The following is a 24550-nucleotide window of genomic DNA, read 5'->3' as shown; positions in this document are numbered from 1 at the left end:
ATCTGGTGATTTCACACCTGCCACCTCCTCCCATTTTCCATCCCCGTATCCTGCACCCCGCCACCAGCAGGATTATTGGAATGAGCGCCAGGCCCAATTCCTACCCCGTCCTGAATCCACACATCCCCATGGAGATCAAGTCTCCACCGCCACCTATCACCATCTCTAATTGATTTTTTTTTTTTTTTTTTCTAATAAACATAGTTTTTGACCTGTAAATAAAAGTGTTCAATTGTCTTTTATATGATGCAAAATAGCACTCCTTTGCCCTCTGCCTTCAGACGGGCGTATGCTAGCCCTTTTTGGGCTGAGCATACTCCCGCCTGAAGGCAGAGGGCAAAGGACTGAAAAAGGGCTAGCATACGCTTGCCAAGATGCAGAGAGCAAAGGACTCCTTTGCCCTCTGCCTTCAGACGGGCGTATGCTAGCCCTTTTTGGGCTGAGCATACTCACGCCTGAAGGCAGAGGGCAAGGACTGAAAAAGGGCTAGCATACGCTTGCCAAGATGCAGAGAGCAAAGGACTCCTTTGCCCTCTGCCTTCAGACGGGCGTTTGCTAGCCCTTTTTGGGCTGAGCATACTCACGCCTGAAGGCAGAGGGCAAAGGACTGAAAAAGGGCTAGCATACGCTTGCCAAGATGCAGAGAGCAAAGGACTCCTTTGCCCTCTGCCTTCAGACGGGCGTATGCTAGCCCTTTTTGGGCTGAGCATACTCACGCCTGAAGGCAGAGGGCAAAGGACTGAAAAAGGGCTAGCATACGCTTGCCAAGATGCAGAGAGCAAAGGACTCCTTTGCCCTCTGCCTTCAGACGGGCGTATGCTAGCCCTTTTTGGGCTGAGCATACTCACGCCTGAAGGCAGAGGGCAAAGGACTGAAAAAGGGCTAGCATACGCTTGCCAAGATGCAGAGAGCAAAGGGCTCCTTTGCCCTCTGCCTTCAGACGGGAGTAAGCTTGGCCTTTGCCCTCTGCCTTAAGGCAAGCATATGCTAAGGACTCAAAAAAGCATAGCATACGCTTGTCAGCAGGAAAAATGGACATATGAACAGTTTTTTGTGTTAGACAAATGTTTTTATTTCCCCCCCAAAAAAAAGAAAGTTATACTGTATACATCTTTATTCAAAATTTAGCTCCATCTGTACAGAAGTTGGCTGTATTGGAATCAATGTGTCTTCAAATTTTGGCTTTCACACAAAATCATTCTGCCATGACACCTCTCCTTCTGGGGATTCAAAAAATGCAGCAAACTGGTTGCGAATGCTCATGACCCTTGCCGTTGAGCGTAGGTCCATAAATTGCACCCTCTGTGATTGTTGACTGGGCTCCGGTTCAACGTTGCTGTTGTCATTGTCCCTAAGATAATTATGGAGAACACAGCAAGCCAGAACCACTTTAATGGCGTTCTCTACATCAAGGTGTATGCTTGTTAGCAACACGCGCCATTTAGCTGTGCACACCCCGAATGCACATTCCACAACGCGGCGTGCACGGCTGAGTCTGTAATTGTAGACTTTTTGCTGCCGGTTGAGACCATAGCGGCTGTATGGCCTCATGAGGTTTTCGGCCAAACCAAAGGCCTCGTCTGCCACCATAACTAGAGGCAAACTGGGTTCCTCAGTGCAGGGTAGAGGCCTGCTTTCGGGGATGTTCAATTGTCCCGCATGAATACGGCGTCCAAAGGTCGACTCTCGAAAAATACGGGCGTCACCTTGGCTGCCATAAGCTCCCACATCCACTAAAAGAAATTTGAGGTTTGCATCTGACAATGCCAGTAGGACCACGGAAAAATATTTCTTGTAGTTGTAATATGAGGATCCTGAGTGCGGAGGCTTCCTCACCCTGATGTGTTTCCCATCAAGGGCACCTATGCAATTTGGGAACTGTGTCTTCTCCCAAAATGTGTCAACAACAGATTCCCAGATCTCCTCTGTGGGCTCTGGCATGACGACGTTATGCAATTCCTCCCATATTGCCACACATGTTTCCTTCACGACTCTGGAAACAGTTGTTACACCAAGAAGAAAGTAATGGTGTAAGGTTGCATAACTCTGTCCAGTTGCAAGGTATCTAAGAAAAACAAAAAATGGACATATTGAAAAAAAATATAAATAAAAATAAGTCCTAAATCTAACCTAATCATAACCCTAAACCTTAACCCTATCCTCTATCACAGAACCCTAAACCCGAATCATAACTAACCTCTATACAATAACCCTAACCCTATCCCCTAACCCTATCCCAGAACTCTAACCCCTAACCCTAACCCTATCCCAGAACTCAAATCCCCTAATCCTAACCCAATCACCTAATCCTGAACCTCTATCCTATAGCGCACTGACACCTAGTGCGCAAGTCTGGCTGCTGTGTATACACAGCGCTCTCTCGTGGTGATGTCACAGCCTTGTGTATGTGTAGAGCTGAGCCGGGTGTCAGTAACGGGATAGACGAGTGCGAGGAGGGGAGGAGTGCAGAGACGGCGCTGCTCAGTCAGTCACTGGGGAATGCAGATTTTTAGTGGAGCCGGTGCAATAGAAGTGTATGGGAGCAATATGTGCTCCTCTCCTTCTTAGGCACAATACACAGAGCATGACCTCCACCATAAATCAATATGTCTGCTTACCAGATGACCAGCGGTCTCTTAATTAAAAGAAGACCACAGAAGGCGTGTAGGTAAACACTATGGCAGTTGAATTGTAGAAAGACTGAATAGCCAGTACACCTCCGTCTCAAGCCAATCCATGGAAAATTGGGGCCCCGATAATCATGGAAGACACATAAGGGCCACAATAGTGTAATAACGTAGGTAACATTTATTAAAAAGATGAAAAAAACGCACTTACATATAAACGATATAAAATAGGCATGTCAAATTTGGAGCTCCGGCCGGAAGCCAAACCAAAAAGACCCGTCCAGGTAGGTAGGGAAAGGTGCAGTCAACGGGGGGTGATCCGATACGACACTCGTTCCGCCCGACCGGTTTCGCGAAAACTCGCTTCCTCATGGGGCACGGGTGGCATACCGAATCACCCCCCTTAAATAGCAAAAAGTAACAAAAAATAGTGGCCACTGGGCGTCATCGTACACACGTGAACGCGCATGCGCGCGCACCGGAAGCAATACAGGTCAGACCAAGTGTGACTCTAGTATGTCCTAGGCGCCAGTGCGCATGCGCTCGCGCTCCGCGGAGCCCAGGACCACAAAAACACGGGATAGTACCCGATCCGGACAAACAGGCATTAGATAAAAGAATCGCCAGCCGGATGCCACGAAAACGGGGCCCGTGACTGGAGTATACATGACCCCAAGACCGCACCGTGACGCTCAAGGTGACCTCCGCATCACATGACCGAGAACGCCGACGTCACACGTCGGCGTGCGGCCGCAGCGATACCAAGCCACCAGAGAGCACGGCGCGGACCAGAAACAAGGGGGCCAGGCCTCGTTGTGGGTTGCCAGCTCCACCTCCCTGACACACTGATTGGTCAGAGAAGCCAAGCCTCGTTGTGAGTGAGGTGAAGCTGCCGCACAGTCACAATAGCATCCCCAAGGAAACAAATGGGGAAAATAAATATATAGATCGGCAGAGCACATCAATACTCTAGCGGACTAGAATTATAACTTTATGGCTGGCACAACTATGCACCGCAACACCCAAACGAATAAACAATAAATGAAACTAAAAAGTTAATACAAACATTAGTAATGTTTAAAAGGTAAAGAGGGGGCGAGTGGGGGGCGAGGGACCAGTAGCTGAAGCTGGACCCCGCGCCACCCACTCAATGGTTTGGGAGGGACTATCTCGGTACTGATGAAATTACATAAAACATAATGATGTAAAAAAGTTTATTAATGTATAAAAATTGCAAAACAAATAAAAACATTTCAATGATTGGTCAAACGTCGACTAGTTTCGCGGGGTTGCCGCTTCGTCAGGACTGCCAATCAAATGAGTCAATTGATAATATGCGGAAACCAGGCGGCCCAGGGGGTTCCCCCCGCGGCGGACAAGGGGATGGTTGATTGTGGAGATCGCAGTAAAATCTCTTAAAGAATATAGCCAGGCCATAAGGAAACAAGAGCCTGGTGATATTTACCAGATGTGCCGGGCAAGGGGTGTGAGCAAGGCAGCAAGGTGGGGAGACTAAATGCGCAATGGGTAAAAAAGGTCCAAAAATGCTGGTAAAACCAGTATTGTGTCATAAGAGGAATGTATCCATGTGAATGACAATTGCATGGTAATGCATGGACTGAGAGGTAAAGTGAACTGCGCCGAGGAAGAACCCCAATATACTGCCAAACACATCCTGCGATGGTCACGGCTATGCCATCGGACCGCCGATGGACAGATCCACATTACTTACCTGATGGCCGGTCGACCATTAAGTGTTTATGCATTAAGTATTATGCATAATCGGGATGAAAAGGTACTATTTTTAATCTATACACTTGAGGCAATACTCCCCATTTTTGTTCAATGTTTAAAAGGTGCTGACATTCTCTAAACATATATTAACCTTCGCTGGCATGACCAGCATGCATACAGTGAAGGTTGAACGATAATAACTAGCCAATACAGTAAAATTATATAAAAGGTCGTTACTATAATGTTATGGGCACCGAAATATAAAACTGTATCGAACTGTAACTAAGAAGATTTGTAAAATTTAATACATTCACCAGATTAATAAAAACAGCTTGGCGCAACAGATGGAACTGAGGGACCTACTAAGCACAGTGACTCTAAATCACATAATGTCAGAAAGATCTCTGGAGATTAGGCACATATGGATACGATGAAAAAAAAAAAATGTTTATGAATTATTAATGAAAGCATTAATATCCGTATCAATATTCAGCCCAAAAGGCGTATAGGTTTTGACCCGGTGGATCCAGGCCATTTCCTGTCTCGAAATCTCACGGACTAGATTACTACCTCTCCAATGCGGGCGATATTTGTCGATTCCGATGAACAAGATATTGGAGGGATCTCTATTGTGCTTTAAGTCGAAATGTCTGGAAACAGAATGCTTGTCAAAACCACTTCTGATTTTGGCAATATGCTCATTAAGCCTAACTGACAGGGCCCTCTTAGTGCGGCCGATGTACTGAAGGCCACAAGGGCACTGGATAAGGTATATCACACCTTTCGTCGAACAGGTTATGAAAGGTTCGACTTCAAATGTTTGTTGGGTGACTGTGGACTGGAAAGAACAAATTTTCCTCTCCCTGCACCTATTCAGGGTACAAACCTGGCAACGTTTGCATCTGTAGTATCCTGTGAGATTCTCAAGGAAAGTCCTTGATGCCTTCGGAGGGTCATGTACACTAGGAGCGATACGACTCCCAATTGTAGATGCACCCCTGAACACCACACTAGCCCTTACTGGGAGAATTGGAGCTAACACCTGGTCAGTAGTGAGAATATGCCAGTGTTTCTGGATGAGTTTCTTAACACTGAAGTGCTGTGCAGAAAATGTTGTAATGAAGGGTAGAGAGAATCTGTCACCTTGATCTCCCTTGATTTTGTCTACAAGGAGTGATGCTCTGTCAATGCTCCTAACCTTCTCCATTGATTGGAGTAGACTGGTACCATCGTATCCCTTCTCCTCAAATCTTTTAGAAAGAATCGAGGCCTGCCTCTCAAATGTCAGGGGATTGGTGCAGTTTCGTTTAATACGCATAAACTGTCCCAGGGGAACAGATTTTAACCAAGATGGTAAATGGCAGCTGTCTAAAGGTATATAGGCATTGCGGTCAGTTGGTTTGAAAAAAGTAGACGTAACAAATCTGCCATCCTCAATAGTAATCTGGAGGTCCAGAAAGTGAATGGAATGTTGACTAGTCTCAAAGTTAAATTTAATTCCCCTAGTGTTCTGATTCAGCTCAGCCATAAAGCTGAGGAGATCTGCCTCGCTACCATCCCAGAGGAGGAGGACGTCATCGATATACCTCGACCAGAGTCTGACCTTGCACAAGCCCAAATAGGTTTTATTATGGTCTTGCTAACATACGCGGCCTCCCATAATTATTTCATGTTTGATAACATGTTTTACCGCCAGGATAGGGGTGTGGCCATGGGGGCTAAATATGCCCCCAGTCTGGCCAACCTCTTCATGGCCAAGTGGGAGGAGGACGTCGTCGATGATCACCGCCGACCCGAGATTCTACTCTGGTCGAGGTATATCGATGACGTCCTCCTCCTCTGGGATGGTAGCGAGGCAGATCTCCTCAGCTTTATGGCTGAGCTGAATCAGAACACTAGGGGAATTAAATTTAACTTTGAGACTAGTCAACATTCCATTCACTTTCTGGACCTCCAGATTACTATTGAGGATGGCAGATTTGTTACGTCTACTTTTTTCAAACCAACTGACCGCAATGCCTATATACCTTTAGACAGCTGCCATTTACCATCTTGGTTAAAATCTGTTCCCCTGGGACAGTTTATGCGTATTAAACGAAACTGCACCAATCCCCTGACATTTGAGAGGCAGGCCTCGATTCTTTCTAAAAGATTTGAGGAGAAGGGATACGATGGTACCAGTCTACTCCAATCAATGGAGAAGGTTAGGAGCATTGACAGAGCATCACTCCTTGTAGACAAAATCAAGGGAGATCAAGGTGACAGATTCTCTCTACCCTTCATTACAACATTTTCTGCACAGCACTTCAGTGTTAAGAAACTCATCCAGAAACACTGGCATATTCTCACTACTGACCAGGTGTTAGCTCCAATTCTCCCAGTAAGGCCTAGTGTGGTGTTCAGGGGTGCATCTACAATTGGGAGTCGTATCGCTCCTAGTGTACATGACCCTCCGAAGGCATCAAGGACTTTCCTTGAGAATCTCACAGGATACTACAGATGCAAACGTTGCCAGGTTTGTACCCTGAATAGGTGCAGGGAGAGGAAAATTTGTTCTTTCCAGTCCACAGTCACCCAACAAACATTTGAAGTCGAACCTTTCATAACCTGTTCGACGAAAGGTGTGATATACCTTATCCAGTGCCCTTGTGGCCTTCAGTACATCGGCCGCACTAAGAGGGCCCTGTCAGTTAGGCTTAATGAGCATATTGCCAAAATCAGAAGTGGTTTTGACAAGCATTCTGTTTCCAGACATTTCGACTTAAAGCACAATAGAGATCCCTCCAATATCTTGTTCATCGGAATCGACAAATATCGCCCGCATTGGAGAGGTAGTAATCTAGTCCGTGAGATTTCGAGACAGGAAATGGCCTGGATCCACCGGGTCAAAACCTATACGCCTTTTGGGCTGAATATTGATACGGATATTAATGCTTTCATTAATAATTCATAAACATTTTTTTTTTTTCATCGTATCCATATGTGCCTAATCTCCAGAGATCTTTCTGACATTATGTGATTTAGAGTCACTGTGCTTAGTAGGTCCCTCAGTTCCATCTGTTGCGCCAAGCTGTTTTTATTAATCTGGTGAATGTATTAAATTTTACAAATCTTCTTAGTTACAGTTCGATACAGTTTTATATTTCGGTGCCCATAACATTATAGTAACGACCTTTTATATAATTTTACTGTATTGGCTAGTTATTATCGTTCAACCTTCACTGTATGCATGCTGGTCATGCCAGCGAAGGTTAATATATGTTTAGAGAATGTCAGCACCTTTTAAACATTACTAATGTTTGTATTAACTTTTTAGTTTCATTTATTGTTTATTCGTTTGGGTGTTGCGGTGCATAGTTGTGCCAGCCATAAAGTTATAATTCTAGTCCGCTAGAGTATTGATGTGCTCTGCCGATCTATATATTTATTTTCCCCATTTGTTTCCTTGGGGATGCTATTGTGACTGTGCGGCAGCTTCACCTCACTCACAACGAGGCTTGGCTTCTCTGACCAATCAGTGTGTCAGGGAGGTGGAGCTGGCAACCCACAACGAGGCCTGGCCCCCTTGTTTCTGGTCCGCGTCGTGCTCTCTGGTGGCTTGGTATCGCTGCGGCCGCACGCCGACGTGTGACGTCGGCGTTCTCGGTCATGTGATGCGGAGGTCACCTTGAGCGTCACGGTGCGGTCTTGGGGTCATGTATACTCCAGTCACGGGCCCCGTTTTCGTGGCATCCGGCTGGCGATTCTTTTATCTAATGCCTGTTTGTCCGGATCGGGTACTATCCCGTGTTTTTGTGGTCCTGGGCTCCGCGGAGCGCGAGCACATGCGCACTGGCGCCTAGGACATACTAGAGTCACACTTGGTCTGACCTGTATTGCTTCCGGTGCGCACGCATGCGCGTTCACGTGTGTACGATGACGCCCAGTGGCCACTATTTTTTGTTACTTTTTGCTATTTAAGGGGGGTGATTCGGTATGCCACCCGTGCCCCATGAGGAAGCGAGTTTTCGCGAAACCGGTCGGGCGGAACGAGTGTCGTATCGGATCACCCCCCGTTGACTGCACCTTTCCCTACCTACCTGGACGGGTCTTTTTGGTTTGGCTTCCGGCCGGAGCTCCAAATTTGACATGCCTATTTTATATCGTTTATATGTAAGTGCGTTTTTTTTCATCTTTTTAATAAATGTTACCTACGTTATTACACTATTGTGGCCCTTATGTGTCTTCCATGATTATCGGGACCCCAATTTTCCATCGATTGGCTTGAGACGGAGGTGTACTGGCTATTCAGTCTTTCTACAATTCAACTGCCATAGTGTTTACCTACACGCCTTCTGTGGTCTTCTTTTAATTAAGAGACCGCTGGTCATCTGGTAAGCAGACATATTGATTTATGGTGGAGGTTTTTCTATTTATTGGATCGTCACCACAGCCTTAGATCATCACTTACGGACTGTTTCTTCTGTTTCCTTCACTTCACTGGGGATCAGGACTTTCTTTACGTTTTAGATCATTTATGGACACTGATCTATGTCATGACTTTTAGGGAAAAAAAATTTCTTCTTTTTTTGTATAGCGCATCTTGTTTTTTCCATTTTATGTTATTACTGTACAATATTTACAGGAAGGTGCAGCTTTCTCTACATTGATTTTGTTTATACACGTGTATTTTTTATGAGCATTAGTTTGTTCATTTTTTATATCTATTAGCGCAGTTGCTTTCACAAATTTTTTTTCCACAATACACAGAGCAGCCTAAAACTGAAGTGTCTTCTGCCCAGTTCCTGACATTCATCCTGGGCACTGACTAGCTGGGGGGGGGGGGGGGTTTGCCGCAGGTCCCGTGTATAAGGATAAACATAGTTCCTGGGTCTGTAAACCTGCTGTGCCCATTTTAAGGGATTCACACCATCCCTGTGGTGAGTTCTGAGGTTTGTACACCCGCTGTGCCCATTGTGCGTGGTTCCCACCATCCCTATGCTCAGTTCTGGGGTCTGTACACCTGCTGTGCCCATAATGAGGAGTTCCCAATGATAAGCTGCACTGATGGAGGTTGCACACTATATATCCAGCCTAGAGCACACAATAGTCAGTGGCGCCGTACTGATGGCCCCACCACCTCCAGGCTCAGTGACTGCCCCCCCCCCCCCAAAAAAAATGGTAGCAATCAAAAATAGGTGTGGTATACATGGGCATGAAAAAGAGGGTGGGGTCAGGGGTAGAGCCAAAGGGGGGCGCAAAATGAGGTTTCGCCTAGGGTGTCAAAAATCCTTGCACCAGCCCTGCCCCTAACCCTATCCCAGAACCATAATCCCTTACCATAACCTGTATCCAAGAACCCTAACCCTATCCCAGAACCCTAACCCTATCCCCTAACCCTATCACCTAACAATATCGCCTAACCCTATCACCTAACCGTAACCCATATGTGTTTTGCACTTACCTGAGTGTCACTAAGAGCCGTTCCTCCGGTGAAATCGAGTTGCGCATTGCAGTGTCCATCCTGGTCAGCCTCGGTCTGAGCCTCTCCAACAAGTCGTCAAATCGTGCCACTGACATTCTAGTGAAGTTACTAAATTTGTTGGGATAGATACGCAATTCTGAATAAAGATTATGAAAATAGCCCGTTGAGACCCGATGGGAGACCATAGGATGCACCCAATATCGATGCCGTCTCCTGCTTCTCTCCTCCTCCTGTCTCCTCCGTTGCCTCCGCAAGGCAATCAGAATGATCGCCTCATCGACTTTTTGCAGGACGGGATCCATATTTCTCCTCAAATTTGACAAGATGCCAAAAATTACTAGCAACTGAAATATGCTGTCTCCTCTCTCACTATCTCTCTCTCTCTCCAAACAAAATGGCTCCGACACATGCTCTGTTATGTTTTCTGATGCATTGTGGGATATTTGGGAGTGTTTATAGCCTAGAGATTTTTTTTTTTTTTAAAAACGCTGCCTAACGCTAGCGTTAAAAAACGCGCACAAACGCGCGCAAACGCGCAAAAACGCGCATGCAAAAACGCGCATGCAAAAACGCGGTAAATTTCGCGTTTTTAACGCAAATTTTTCCAGGCATACCTAGCTGTTTTACAGCTCACTTTAAAAACGTCAGTGGAAATGAAGCCTAAATCTTACATTTTAACTTGTTAATAGGGTTGAGTGAACCCGAACTGTAAAGTTTGGGTTCGGTACGGACTTTGGGTTTTTCCCGAACCCGGACCCGAACCCGAATAATTGGAAAAAGTCCGGGTTCGGAGTTCGGGTATGTTTTGGCGCGCTGCACGGCAGCCAATCGCCATTCGTGTTACTACTGTGACTGGAAACTGATCACTAGTGTTGCTCACGAATATTCGTATTGCGAATATTCGGCTCGAATATGGCATATTCGAGTATTTGCGATATATTTCGAATTTCGCGGTGAATATTCGCGATTCCGAATATTCGAATTTTTTCAATTTTATTTTTAAAACAGATCACATCCTATCGACGTCTAAAAGCATTGCTGGTATGATTAGAGACCCTGGGCCGAGTAGCTAAGCTGAGGCGATCCTTTTATGTTGCCGAATTTAAAAAAAAAAAATTTGCGAATTTTCGCTAATGCGAATGCGAAAATGATTGCGAATTTTCGATAACTGTGGTAGGAGAACTCTGATTGTCTCTGATGCAAAAGGGGGGGGGGCTTTGTGTATGTTTCTGTTATTAATATTTGTATGTTTGATATTATTTTTTTTTGTAAGAAGGAAAAAATTGCGCATACCTTAAAAAAAGGGGAGAATACAGCAGCAACTCAAAAATGTTATACAACATAAATTAATACAAGACAGAAAATGGAGTCGCTCTACAAGAATAAAAAATATGTCTAGTGACAAGACATGTGGGCAAATTATAAAATAAGCAAGCGCAAATAACTTGTGAAATACACAGTGAAACAAATATATAAAGAAATATAGTCCCAATAATAGAAAAATAATCTTTCATAAAAATGTCTTTGATATGTGAAGTGAAAAAAAGTCCAAAGCATGCAGCATGAACGTGTTCAATCTTCAAGGTGTTTGATTGACAAACGGCTGTGACAGATGGATAGAGTAAAGAATCACCACCAATGCAAAACACTTTTTATTTTTTATTGTAAAATATCAAGAATATTCTGAGCCAAGTGCTCCTTCCACATTTGCCGAATATTCGCAATTATTTTGTATTGTAAAATATCAAGAATATTCTGAGCCAATCAGAGTGCTCCTTCCGCATTTGCCGAATATTCGCAATTATTTTGTATTGTAAAATATCAAGAATATTCTGAGTCAATCAGAGTGCTCCTTCCGCATTTGCCGAATATTCGCAATTATTTTGTATTGTAAAATATCACGAATATTCTGAGCCAATCAGAGTGCTCCTACAGCATTTTTCGAAATTGCGCAGTAAATATCGCATTCGCATTTTGCGAAATTTCGAAAAAATATCAAGAATATTCTGAGCCAATCAGAGTGCTCCTACCGCAGTTATCTAAATTTCGCAATTATTTTCGCATTCGCAATAGCGAAAATTCGCAATCATTTCATTTCGATAAAATATCACGAATATTCGAATTTAGCGAATAAATCTCGAATATTCAACTATATATTCGAGATATATCGCGAAATCGAATATGGCGTATTCTGCTCAACACTACTGATCACAGCCATGCCTACTTATGGCATGGTTGTGATTGGCCAGTGCAGCATGTGACCCATCATGTGACCAGTCTCTATATTAGATAGAGGCACACAGCACAGATCGTCACTCTGCTTCACTCATGATAGGGAAAGGCTGCTGGAATCTGCTGCTTAGGGAAAGTCTTAGGTGTATCTGGCTCGTTGTCACTGTGCTTCACTTATGTGAGGGAAAGGTTGCTGAATCTGCTCAGGGACAGTGTTAGGTCTATGCTGCTATGCTGCTCCAGAAATATCAAGAAGCACACTTTATTTCTTTGATATCTGCATCATCTTATGGCATCTGGCTCGTTGTCACTGCTTCACTTATGTGAGGGAAAGGCTGCTGAATCTGATTAGGGACAGTTTTAGGTGTATGCTGCTCCAGAAATATCAACAAGCACTCTATTCATGTGACATCTGCTGTGCTTCATATAGTTTAGGAATTTTGTTCAGCTATAGGGGCAGTTTGCAATCTATAGGTGACTCTGAATATTTCAACAGCACTGCACCTGCCACACCACCTGTGCACCTGTGATATACTGTGTTTTTGTCAAGTACATAGTCAGGGACAGGTTCCTGAAATATTTTTCCTATAGGGGCAGTCAGCACTCTATAGGTGACTGAGTATTTCAACAGCAGTACACCTGCCACACCACCTGTGCACCTGTGATATACTGTGTTTCTGTCAAGTACATAGTCAGGGAGAGGTTCCTGAAATATTTTTCCTATAGGGGCAGTCAGCACTCTATAGGTGACTGAGTATTTCAACAGCACTACACCTGCCACACCACCTGTGCACCTGTGATATACTGTGTTTCTGTCAAGTACATAGTCAGGGAGAGGTTCCTGAAATATTTTTTCTATAGGGGCAGTCAGCACTCTATAGGTGACTGAGTATTTCAACAGCACTACACCTGCCACACCACCTGTGCACCTGTGATATACTGTGTTTTTGTCAAGTACATAGTCAGGGACAGGTTCCTGAAATATTTTTCCTATAGGGGCAGTCAGCAATCTATAGGTGACTCGGTATATTTCAACAGCACTGCACCTGTCCCCTGTGATATACTGTATGTGCAGTACATTGTTTAGGGCTGGGTTTCTGCTTTTTGCTATAGGTGGAGAAATATATAGGTGAATCTCTGCCTATTTCACCAGCTTACACTTTTTTGTATTTAAAATTTCTCAAAATTAGGGCAAGACCCTAAATTTGAGAAATATATAGGTGAATCTCTGCCCATTTCACCAGCACTCCACCTGTCCCCTGTGATATACTGTCTGTGCAGTATATTGTTTAGTGCTGGCTTCCTGCTTATTGCTATAGGTAGATAAATAAATAGGTGAATCTCTGCCTATTTCACCAGCTTACACTATTTTTGTATTTAATTTAAATTTCTTAAAATTAGGGCAAGACCCTAAATTTGAGAAATATATAGGTGAATCTCTGCCCATTTCACCAGCACTCCACCTGTCCCCTGTGATATACTGTCTGTGCAGTACATTGTTTAGTGCTGGCTTCCTGCTTATTGCTATAGGTAGAGAAATATATAGGTGAATCTCTGCCTATTTCACCAGCTTACACTATTTTTGTATTTAAAATTTCTCAAAATTAGGGCAAGACCCTACATTTGAGAAATATGAGGAAAACGTCAAATAAGGGACGTGGCCGCGGTCGTGGTGCTGCTGGTGGAGCTCCTGTTACAGGGAGAGGACGTGGTCGATCTGTGCCAGCTACAAGCACAAGTGAAACACCTTTCTCAGGTGCGAGTAGCCGACAGAGCCTGCAGCGGCATTTGGTCGGGCCTAATCCAGCTCTACGAATGTTGAGGTCAGGAGCAGAACAGGCAGTAGTATATTGGGTTGCTGACAGTGCCTCCAGTTCCTTCACATTGTTTTCCAACCAGTCTTGTGCTGAAAGCTCAGAGTTGGCGCCTGCAGTCGATGTCCACCATCAGTCTTTCACCTCACCCCCTTGCAAATCAGCCAAGCAGTCTGAGCCCCAAAGCATGCAGCAGTCTCTTCTTCTTTTTGATGAGTCTGTTAGCATGTGTTCCCAGGGCCATCCACCTAGCCCAGCCCCAGAAGGGGAAGAGATTGAGTGCACCGATGCCCAACCACTTATATTTCAGGATGAGTTCATGGGGGGACCATCACAGCACGTCTTGCATGATGATGATGAAACACAGTTGCCAACTGGTGCTTTTGCAATTGTGCAGACCGACAAGGAGGGCAGTGGTGAAGACTGGGTGGAAGATGATGTGGAGGACGATGAGGTCCTCGACCCGACATGGAATCAACCTCATGCAGGTGACCCATGTAGTTCGGAGGAAGAGGCGGTGGTCGCACAGAGCCACCAGCACAGCAGAAGAGGGAGCAGGGTGCCAAAGCAGAGCGTCTGTCCCCTAGACAGTACGCCTGCTACTGCCCAACGCAGCAAGGGACCGAGCACACCAAAGCCAGGTCCAAGGAGTTCCCTAGCGTGGCAGTTCTTCACACAATGTGCTGATGACAAGACACGTGTGGTTTGCACGTTGTGCAATCAGAGCCTGAAGCGAGGCATAAACGTTCTCAACCTGAGCACAACCTGCATGACCAGGCATCTAAGTGCAAAGCACGAGCTGCAGTGGAGTAGACACCTCAAAAACCAAGAAAGGTCTCTGGCTCCTCCTGCTTCCTCTTCTGCATCAGTCTCAGGCCTCTCTGCCTCTTCATCCACCTCCGTAGTGACAGTGCCACCTGCCACCCCTCAATTAGAGGACCGGCAAGCAACACTACCACCTGGGTCACCAAACATCTCCACAATGTCCCATGGAAGCATTCAGCTCTCCATCTCCCAAACACTGGAGCGTAAGAGGAAGTAACCCTCTACCCACCCGCGATCCCTGGCCCTGAATGCCAGCATTTCAAAATTACTGGCCTTTGAAATGCTGTCATTCCGTCTGGTGGAGACGCAGAGTTTTAAAAGCCTGATGGCATTGGCTGTCCCACAGTACGTCGTGGCCAGCCACCACTACTTTTCCAGGCGAGCCATCCCTTCCCTGCACAACCAAGTGGGGGACAAAATCAGGTGTGCACTGCGCAATGCCATCTGTGCCAAGGTTCACCTAACTACAGATACGTGGACCAGTAAGCACGGTCAGGGACGTTATATCTCCCTAACAGCGCACTGGGTAAATGTAGTGGTGGCTGGGCCTGAGGCGGATAGCAGTTTGGCGCATGTCCTTCCACCACCAAGGATTGCAGGGCGCTTCAGTTTGCCTCCTGTTCCTAACTCCTTCTACTCCGCTTCCTCATCCTCTACCGCCTCCCCATCCAGTCAGCGTAACAAATTCACCACCAACTTCAGCACAGCCATGGGTAAACGCCAGCAGGCAGTTTTAAAACTTTCCTGTTTGGGGGAAAAACCACACACCGCGCAGGAGTTGTGGAGGGACATGGAACAACAGACCGATGAGTGGTTGGCGTCAGTGAGCCTCAAGCTGGGCCTGGTGGTGTGCGATAATGGGCGAAATCTCGTAGCAGCTCTGGGCCTAGCCGGTTTGACGCACATCCCTTGCCTGGCGCATGTGCTGAATTTGGTGGTGCAGAGTTTCCTGAGAACTTTCCCCGATATGCCACAGCTGCTGCAGAAAGTGTGGGCCGTCTGTGCGCACTTTCGGCGTTCTCACCCTGCTGCTGCTCGCCTGGCAGCGCTGCAGCGTAACTTCGGCCTTCCCGCTCACCACCTCATATGTGATGTGCCCACAAGGTGGAACTCAACCTTGCACATGCTGGCCAGACTTTGCGAGCAGCAGCAGGCGATAGTGGAGTTCCAGCTGCAGCACGCACGCGTGAGTCGCTCTGCGGAACAGAACCACTTTACCACCAATAACTGGGCCTCCATGCGAGACCTGTGTGCCTTGTTGCGCTGTTTTGAGTACTCCACCAACATGGCCAGTGCCAATGACGCCGCTCTCAGCGTGACTATCCCAGTTCTATGCCTCCTTGAAAAAACGCTACGGGCGATGATGGAAGAGGATGTGGCACAGGAGGAGGAATCGGGATCATTTGCAAGGCTTTCAGGGCAGTCATTCACAAGTGGCTCCGAGGGTGGGTTCGTGCACCAACAAAGGCCAGGTACACAATTGTTTAGCAAGGGCACAGTTCTGGAGGATGACGCGGTGGAGGATGAGGAGGAGGAAGACATGGAGGAGGAGGAGGAACCATGTTCACAGCAGGATGGCATCCAGACCAGCTCATGGCCATTACTGGTGCGTGGCTGGGGGGATACAGAGGACACAGATGATACACCTCCCACAGAGGACAGCTTTTCGTTGCCTCTGGGCAGCCTGGCACACATGAGCAATTACATGCTGCAGTGTCTCCGAAACGACTGGCGTGTTTCGCACATTATGACAGGTGCTGATTACTGGGTGGCCACGCTGCTGGATCCCCGTTATAAGGACAATGTACCGTCCTTAATCCCCTCACTGGAGCGTGAACGCAAGATGCGCGAGTACAAGCGCACGCTGTTAGACGCGCTGCTGGTGCAATTCCCACCTGGCAGCGGGGGCACAGTGGAAGCAGAAGGCGAAGGCAGAGGAGGAGGAAGAGGTCGCCAACGCAGCAGGGGCACCGCCAGCACCTCAGAAGGCAGGGTTAGCATGGCCGAAATGTGGAAAAGCTTTGTCAGCACGCCACAACAAACAGCACCACCAGCTGATATGGAACGTTTTAGCAGGAGGCAGCATTTCAGCAACATGGTGGAGCAGTATGTGAGCACACCCCTACACGTACTGAATGACGGCTATGCCCCCTTAAACTTCTGGGTCTCCAAATTGGGCACATGGCCTGAGCTTGCCCTTTACGCCTTGGAGGTGCTGGCCTGCCCTGCGGCCAGTGTATTGTCTGAACGTGTATTTAGCACGGCAGGGGGCGTTATCACAGACAAGCGCAGCCGCCTGTCCAGAGCCAATGTGGACAAGCTCACGTTCATTAAAATGAACCAGGCATGGATCCCAGAGGAGTTGTCCGCACCTTGTGCAGAATAGACACCGGGCCGGCCTTACCCAGCCATTGTTTTTTTCTGAGCTTTCTAGGGTTGCTCCTCCTCCACCGCCGCTTCCACCTTCAGTCACATTCTTAGGCTTGCGCACTGCAACTGCTTTCTTTAAGTCCCACCAGAGGTTCTCAATCGGATTTAAGTCTGGTGACTGCGATGGCCACTCCAAAATGTCCCAGCCTTTAATCTGCAACCATGCTCTAGTGGAGTTGGAGGTATGCTTGGGATCATTGTCCTGTTGAAAGGTCCAACGTCTCCCAAGTCTCAGGTTTGTGACGGACTGCATCACATTGTCATCCAATATCTCCTGGTACTGAAGAGAATTCATGGTACCTTGCACACGCTGAAGCTTCCCTGTACCTGCAGAAACAAAACAGCCCCAAAGCATGATTGACCCCCCGCCATGCTTCACAGTAGGCAAGGTGTTCTTTTCATCATAGGCCTTGTTCTTCCTCCTCCAAACATAGCCTTGATCCATGGGCCCAAACAGTTGTAATTTTGTTTCATCAGTCCACAGAACACAATCCCAAAACGTGTGTGGTTTGCCCACATGACTTTCGGCATACTGCAGTCGACTCTTATTCTTTGGAGACAGCAAGGGGGTGCGCCTGGGAGTTCTGGCATGGAGGCCTTTATTACGCAGTGTGCACCATATTGTCTGAGCAGAAACTTCAGTACCCACATCTGACAAATATTTTCTCAGTTCCTCAGCAGTCACATGGGGACTTTTCTCCAATCTACGCTTCAGGTAGCGCACAGCAGTCAAAGTCAGCATCTTCTTTCTGCCACGACCAGGTAGCGTTTCAATAGTGCCCATTGCCTTGAATTTTGCATTTACTACTGTATTACAAAACCAATTGATGTCATATTAGTTGCATATGGTTCTTTATGAAGTCCTTGTAGGATTTCATTCTGAATACAATTACAAATGTACACTAAATTCCCTAAAACCCTTTACAGCATTGGGGGGTTCAATCATTTTGAACAAAACTGTATGGACCTCGTCCTCAAAGGTCAAAAATCATTATATTTTTCATTTAATTTTTTTTTATGTTATTTTAAGTTATTTCCCTATCCACATTTATTTCCAGAGTACTTGCCATGCTCTTCCCGACATTTTTCTGCCATTTGCAGCCCTCCAGCCCTTTCCCTTAGTTTTTTAGAGACATTTTTGTAGTCAAAAGTCCGGGTCCCCATTGACTTCAATGGGGTTCGGGTTCGGGTCAAAGTCCGGGTTCGGGTTCGGTCCCGAACCCAAACTTTTTTTTCAAAGTCCGGGTTCGGGTCCGAACCCGAACATCCAGGTGTCCGCTCAACTCTACTTGTTAATATAATCTTAGATTTTTTTTTCCTTTTTAGGATACCTATAAGAAACTAGTGATATGATTTGAGCAGTTTTGAAAGGCAGAATAAAAATAATATAGTTAATAATATCCCATCATCCACAGACAGCCTCAAGACTCTTGACTTGAGACATAATAAGAGGTCTAGTGTCACCCCAACATCACCGCCTTCCCCAATTCAATTCATATATACAAAGTATTCGCCCTGGGACTTTGAGTGAGGTAAGCAGGGTTAGCTAAAAAACATATCATGATTGTATTAAAAAAGTAGATTTATTACAATATGTTGCACATATAAAACACAACAGCAATGAATGCAGGCCGATAAAATATGTAAAAAGAAAACAATCCACATACATGGTAAACAGTATATAACAAATATACAAACATCAGAAAAATGTGCAAGCATCAATAGTACCCGACGACATTTCACGAGACCAAGCTTACTCTTCAGGGGTAAATGCTTTACCTATATATGTAATACAAGTAGTAAATCTAATAAATGTTTGTTGAATAAGATTGGAGGTGAGTAATCATCGGGGTCAGAGTATAGGACCCCATACTCACCAATGTCCCGGGCCAGGTCATTAGTCACTGACTCCACAGGCGGTGGCAGCAACAAACATCCAGCACGGGAGCTGAGGAGGCAGAGCAAGAGGTAACCCCAACGGCGGAACAACCGGAGCATCGCATTGGCTTTAGTAGGTGCGAGTGCAAGTGTCCCTAGAGGTCTCACCTTGTCCATGATTATTAACTGCAAAAAATTGTAAAAGAGTATGAGCTAGATTCACATACCTCGGTGCATCGTTAGGCGGGCGTAGCGTATCCAATATACGGTACGCCGACGTTGCGCAGAGAGGCAAGCATGGAATTCATGAAGCCAGTGCTCCCCACACTGTGTCGGCGTGGCTTAGATTTCGATGGCATAAGGCGGCGTAAGAGGGAGTGGGTGTGACCCCATGCAAATGATGGTCCGAATGTGGAGCAGTGATGTACGCCCGGCGTATCATGAATGGAGCATGCGCAGTGACGCGGACGTATGACCGCTTCCCTGTGCGCATGCTCACAACTACGCCGGCGCAACTTCCTGGCATACACTGGCTTACGCCGAACGCATAAATACGCCCAGCCATACGCCCGTCCGGCGCAAAAGTACATCCATTTGCTTGTTTCCCCCCCCTGAAGCAAGGTACTTTTGTAGAGCGATGGCAGCTGTTAATGTGGGCAAGGAGAAGAGGAAGAGAAACTTCTCTAGGGAGGAGAGGGCTATCTTGTTGTCGGCAATAGCCAAATATGATACATACCTGCATGGTGCCCACAGTGCCAGGACCAGCAGGGCACATAAGAGGGAGATCCTGGAGCTGATCAGCCTGGATGTGAATGCCATTGGCAATGAGACCCGGACGCCTGATGACATACAGAAGAAGATCAATGACATAAGACGTCGGGTCCGTGACAAGCTGGCCAGTATGAGGAAGCACACCAGGGGCACGGGAGGAGGACCAGCCTCATCTCTGCGGTTGACCGATGAGGAGGAGGTCGTCGCCAGGTGTCTTGCGCAGGAGCAGGTGGAGGGCGTTGAAGGCTATGACTCCACTGAGCTGGACTTGAGGACAGGTAAGTGTGTTTTATCCTCCATCCGGTGTGTAGCATGTGAGGGGGTGGAAGGGAACATGTGACAAGTGTGTGGGTCCACCAACATGTGAATTTTTTGTGTCATCCACAGATGTGCTGGAGGGAGCTGGGCCGTCGTCGGCCGGTGTTCGACCCATGCCATCCCTGGAACATCCTGTGGCTCAGTCTGACCCCCTGGGAAGCCCAGTCATATTGGTGGAGGGGAGTGCTCACACCTCTTTGCTAGAGGTTGTAGTTGAGGAGCCAGTGGATCTCCACCAGGAGGACTGTGTGTATTATGAGGAGGCTTCCACCATCCCTGGACCCTCAGACACCTCCCCGCCCATCAGGTCTACCCCCTCCCGGGCTACCCCCTCCCAGTCTTCCCCCTCCAGGTCTACCTCAGGAAGGCTTTACGCAAGACCAGGGGTGTACCCAGAGCCCTCCAAGAAGGCACAGCAAGGCTGATCAGAGCAGCTCCATCTCTGACAGCCTGCAGGATGTGAGTGGAAACTGCGTTGCAATGGTGACCTGCATGGGGGAGCAGCAGGCCACAACAGCAGGCCTCATGGCGGAGGTGAGGAGGTTGGCAGTGGCTGTAGAGGCCAACACTGCTGCCATTGAGGCGGAGGGGAGGCAGACAAGGCGCCACCAGCGGCACAACACCACCCGCCAGCTAAGGATGCAGGCGCAGACAAATGCGGTCCTCACCCGCCTCGCCGTTGCAATGGAGGGCAGGCAGCCACCACCTGCCAGGAGTGACATAGCAGGGGATGATGCTCCTCCTGATGCCCCACCCCCCCACCCGAGGCTCCCTCCAGACAACTGAGGAGCCGGAGCCGTGGCACCAGGCTTGGCTCACGACAGAGCAGATGAGTACTCTTTTTTTGTTTATGCTCAGAGTAAGAGCTTTTTATTTTCTTTGCTCAGAATCTGAGTTTTTTTTTTGTGTGACTTACACAGAAGTATGTGCCGTCCTCCTATAAGGGCATGCCATGTCAGCCAATGGCATGAACCCTTTTTTTTTTTAGTTACTGCACACGGTGAGGAGTGAAGGCTACAGTGTGACTGGTGTGTGAATGTGGGGGTGACATTCCTGCCAGCAAAGGGGTGTCACCCATGATCGTCGGGGAGAGGTTATCCCCAAGACCGTGTGAATGTGGTATGAATGGACAGCGACACCATTGGGGCCTTGGCATGGCGTTGCTGCTCCCAAGTCCCGTGCGGTGGACTTGGGCTAATCCAATGTGAGGTGGATGTGGTGTGTGAGCTAGGGACCACAGTGGTGTGCATGCGTGCATTCTCCTTGTGCCATGCTGAATGTGTGTGTTTAACGTGCAAAGATGCGTTCCACGAGGCAACTCCTGACTGCTGTTCCCTCAGCAGATGGGGTAGCCTCGTTCAGGGGGGGACTGTGTGGCTGGGGGTCAGGTCATCACATATGTCAATCTCCAGGCCCTTTCTCATGGCGTAGTTGTGCAGCACGCAACATGCTTCGATGATCTGGCACACGAAGTTTGGGGAATAAAACAGGGCCCCCCCGGACGTATCCAGGCATCAGAAGCGGGACTTCAGGATGGCAAATGTGCGCTCCACCACTGCACGGGTGCGTATGTGTGCAGCATTGTATTTTCTCTCTCCTCTGGTTTGGGAAATCCGGTATGGAGTCATGAGATGGGGCCCAAGTGCATATGCTGAGTCACCTGGAAGGGAAAAGACAGGAGGATGTTAGTCGTGCATGTGCCCCTCGTGATGTCTGCATCATGGGGTCAGACAGTCATGCCTGACTCCCATGTCACTCACCAACCAGCAAGCTGTCCCCGTACACGTTCTGTTCGAATTCTGTGGAGATGTTGCTTTGACGGTATATGTTGCTGTCGTGGCTGGCCCCTGGGTGTTTGACACGGACGTGCCATATGAGGCATCGGGCATCGGCTATCACCTGTACGTTGATGGAATGCCACTGCTTACGATTGCGGTATATGTGCTCTGTGGCACAGGGGGGCCGTAGTGCCACATGTGTGCAATCAATGGCCCCCACGGTGCGTGGGAAGCCCGCAATTCTGTAGAAATCCTGCATTGCCTTCTGGCGCAGGTGCTCATGGGTGGGTTTGATGATGTGGTGGGACATGCGTGCGAGGATTGCGGGGACAACCTGGTGCACACATCTGCTCATGCTGGATTGTGACATCCCAGACACGACTCCACTTGTACGTTAAAAAGATCCACTTGCAAGGAAATGGAGTGTTGCCAGTACCTTGACCAGTGGCTGCACTGCATGTGCGTTGGGTCTTGCTGGTAATGTCATCATGCAGGGCTGTGGCTAATTCCAGGATGGCAGCAGGGCTGAATCTAAAGATGCGATACACCTCCGAATCCCCCATGCCAAAGATGTTCATGCGCGTTCGGTATATCCTCTCCCGTCCCCTCCTACGTGCCTGTGGACACAGTAGTAGTGCTATGACCATGGCTGCCCTTGGCATGTTGGCATACAGATGTGTTGTCCAGCAAGTGTGGTTGCTCAGCTCGTCCGTAGCGGTGCTGCTGCAGCTGCTCTCCAGCTGACCTGTGCACGTCTGTTGCTGAGTTACACCTGCTTTATGAGGGATAGCTTTAGGCCGGACGTACAACTTACGCGCACCACGCGTAGCCTGCGCCGGGCGCACGTACGGTCGGGAATTGCCGTATCTCCCTCATTTGCATATTTAAATAGGAAATCAAATAGGAGCGCCAGATGCGTCCAGCGGAAATATGCGCCCACGATACACCGGCGTGGAAAAGTTACGTCGGTCCGAAGAAGCCTATTTGCAGGCGTATCTAGTTCTGTGGGTACGGCGCACAGATCCGACGGCGCACATTTTGACTTACGCGGCGTATCTCGAGATACGTTGGCGTAAGTCCTACGTGAATCTGGCTCTAAATATGTATATCAGACGGACCCTGCAAATACAGGTGAACTTCCTGCAGTATTTAATATGCATGTAAATATACAAGGACCAGCATGAAGTAAGTGCTGGTATTAGCTGGTTGACTGGAAGGACAATAAAAATTGATTCATTACAGAGTGTAAAATATTCCCCCCCGCCCCCCAAAAAAAAAAAAATAATTTTATACAATCATAATATGTTTTTTGGCTAAACATATTTACCTCACTCAAAGTCTCAGGGCGAATCATATGTATATAAAGGCTCGTACACACGGTCGGACATCCAACAAAATTTCCCTTGGATTTTTGACTTAATTGATTTGTCCGATCACACCCATAGCATACACACACTCGGACTTTTTCCTCAACCAACACGAACGTAGTGACGTTTTAACGTACGGCCACGCGATTCAAAGAGGAAGTTCAAGTTTCGTACGTCCCGCGTTGCGTTCCATCAGCTACTATATAGTTAGTTTACGTTTCGTGTGAGTGCTTTCCCGATTTCCATTTTCGTGCCTTTTTGCTCGTTACTTTGCGTGCGTTCGCTCGATAACGAGATGTTGCGGAATCCAGCGAGAGAACGGGCTATTTATGGTCTTGGAGTTCTGGCTATTGCTCAAGCCCGGACCAGGACCAGGAAGAGGAGGACTGTTTGGACCAAAAATTGGTTGCTTCATCGGGACCAATTTTCACATATGGCATTGCTGAGGGAGCTGCAGGAAAATAATCCGAATGATTTTCGGAACTATCTTCGGATGTCCGATGCCTGCTTCCAGCGTCTTCTAAACTTGCTGTCCCCATATATTAGCAAGAAGGACACCTGTATGAGGCCTGCTATTCCTGCAGAGCAACGGCTCATAGCCACTTTGCGATATTTGGCGACAGGGAGAAATCTACAGGACATAAAGTTTACTACTGGGATCTCTCCCCAGGCTCTGGGACACATAATTCCGGACACTTGCTGTGCCATTATTCAAGTCCTGCAGAAGGACTATATTCGGGTAAGTTTTTTTCTTTGTTTTCACATTTGATACACTTCATGATTTCTCCAAAATATTTTATTAGTACTTTGTCTTATTTGTATATATTATGTTATTGTCTACCCTCTGGTGTGACAGTCACAAAACCCCAAGTCGGTTGCAACCTGATCCTTCCTTGGTTCACCATATTGGTCCCATGGCAAAGGAGAGAGTTCTTACCACTTGCCAAGCTTTAAGCATTTAACATTATCTACACAAAATGTATTTAATCTGCCACCAGAGGGAGTCATGAAGCATATTATTTGCTCTGCTTCTTAATTGTTATTCCACAAATGTTTTGATATATTTTAGTGTTCTCTTGCCCCTATAATGTATGTTTTCAAAATGCTGATAATATTTTCTGCTCAAGTCTTAACTAATTTTTCTTTGCTTCACTCCACAGTTTCCTTCAAACCGTGAGGAATGGCAGGATGTTGCAGCCCAGTTTGCCAATCAGTGGAATTTTCCCAACTGTGGGGGTGCCATTGATGGCAAACATGTCCGAATTGTTCCTCCACCGGCCTCAGGCTCTTTTTTTTATAATTATAAGGGCTT

The 24550-nt window shown here is 47.2% G+C and overlaps 1 protein-coding gene across 1 annotated transcript; it reads right to left on the bottom strand.

The window, feature by feature from the left end:
* Positions 1 to 1185: 1185 nt before the first annotated feature.
* LOC120930465 (protein ALP1-like) lies at positions 1186 to 10295 on the bottom strand. The gene is made up of 2 exons (XM_040341650.1): positions 9805 to 10295; positions 1186 to 2065 (listed from the first exon to the last, which is right to left on the bottom strand). The coding sequence occupies exons 1-2, from the start codon at positions 10125 to 10127 to the stop codon at positions 1186 to 1188; spliced, it is 1203 nt and encodes a 400-aa protein (XP_040197584.1). The 5' UTR covers positions 10128 to 10295.
* Positions 10296 to 24550: the final 14255 nt, after the last annotated feature.

This window comes from Rana temporaria, chromosome 3 (genome assembly GCF_905171775.1).
Source record: "Rana temporaria chromosome 3, aRanTem1.1, whole genome shotgun sequence".
Lineage (NCBI taxonomy): Eukaryota > Metazoa > Chordata > Amphibia > Anura > Ranidae > Rana > Rana temporaria.
The sequence above is the reverse complement of the archived record's forward strand: the minus strand, read 5'-3'. Positions and strand labels throughout refer to the sequence as shown.

Bases quoted from the DNA above. Each gene is read 5' to 3' on its own strand.
- LOC120930465 (XM_040341650.1), bottom strand. From the start codon at position 10,127: ATGGATCCCGTCCTGCAAAAAGTCGATGAGGCGATCATTCTGATTGCC. The intron at 2,066-9,804 runs GTAAGTGCAAAA...TGTTTTTCTTAG, and splicing joins CGGCTCTTAGTGACACTCAG to ATACCTTGCAACTGGACAGA.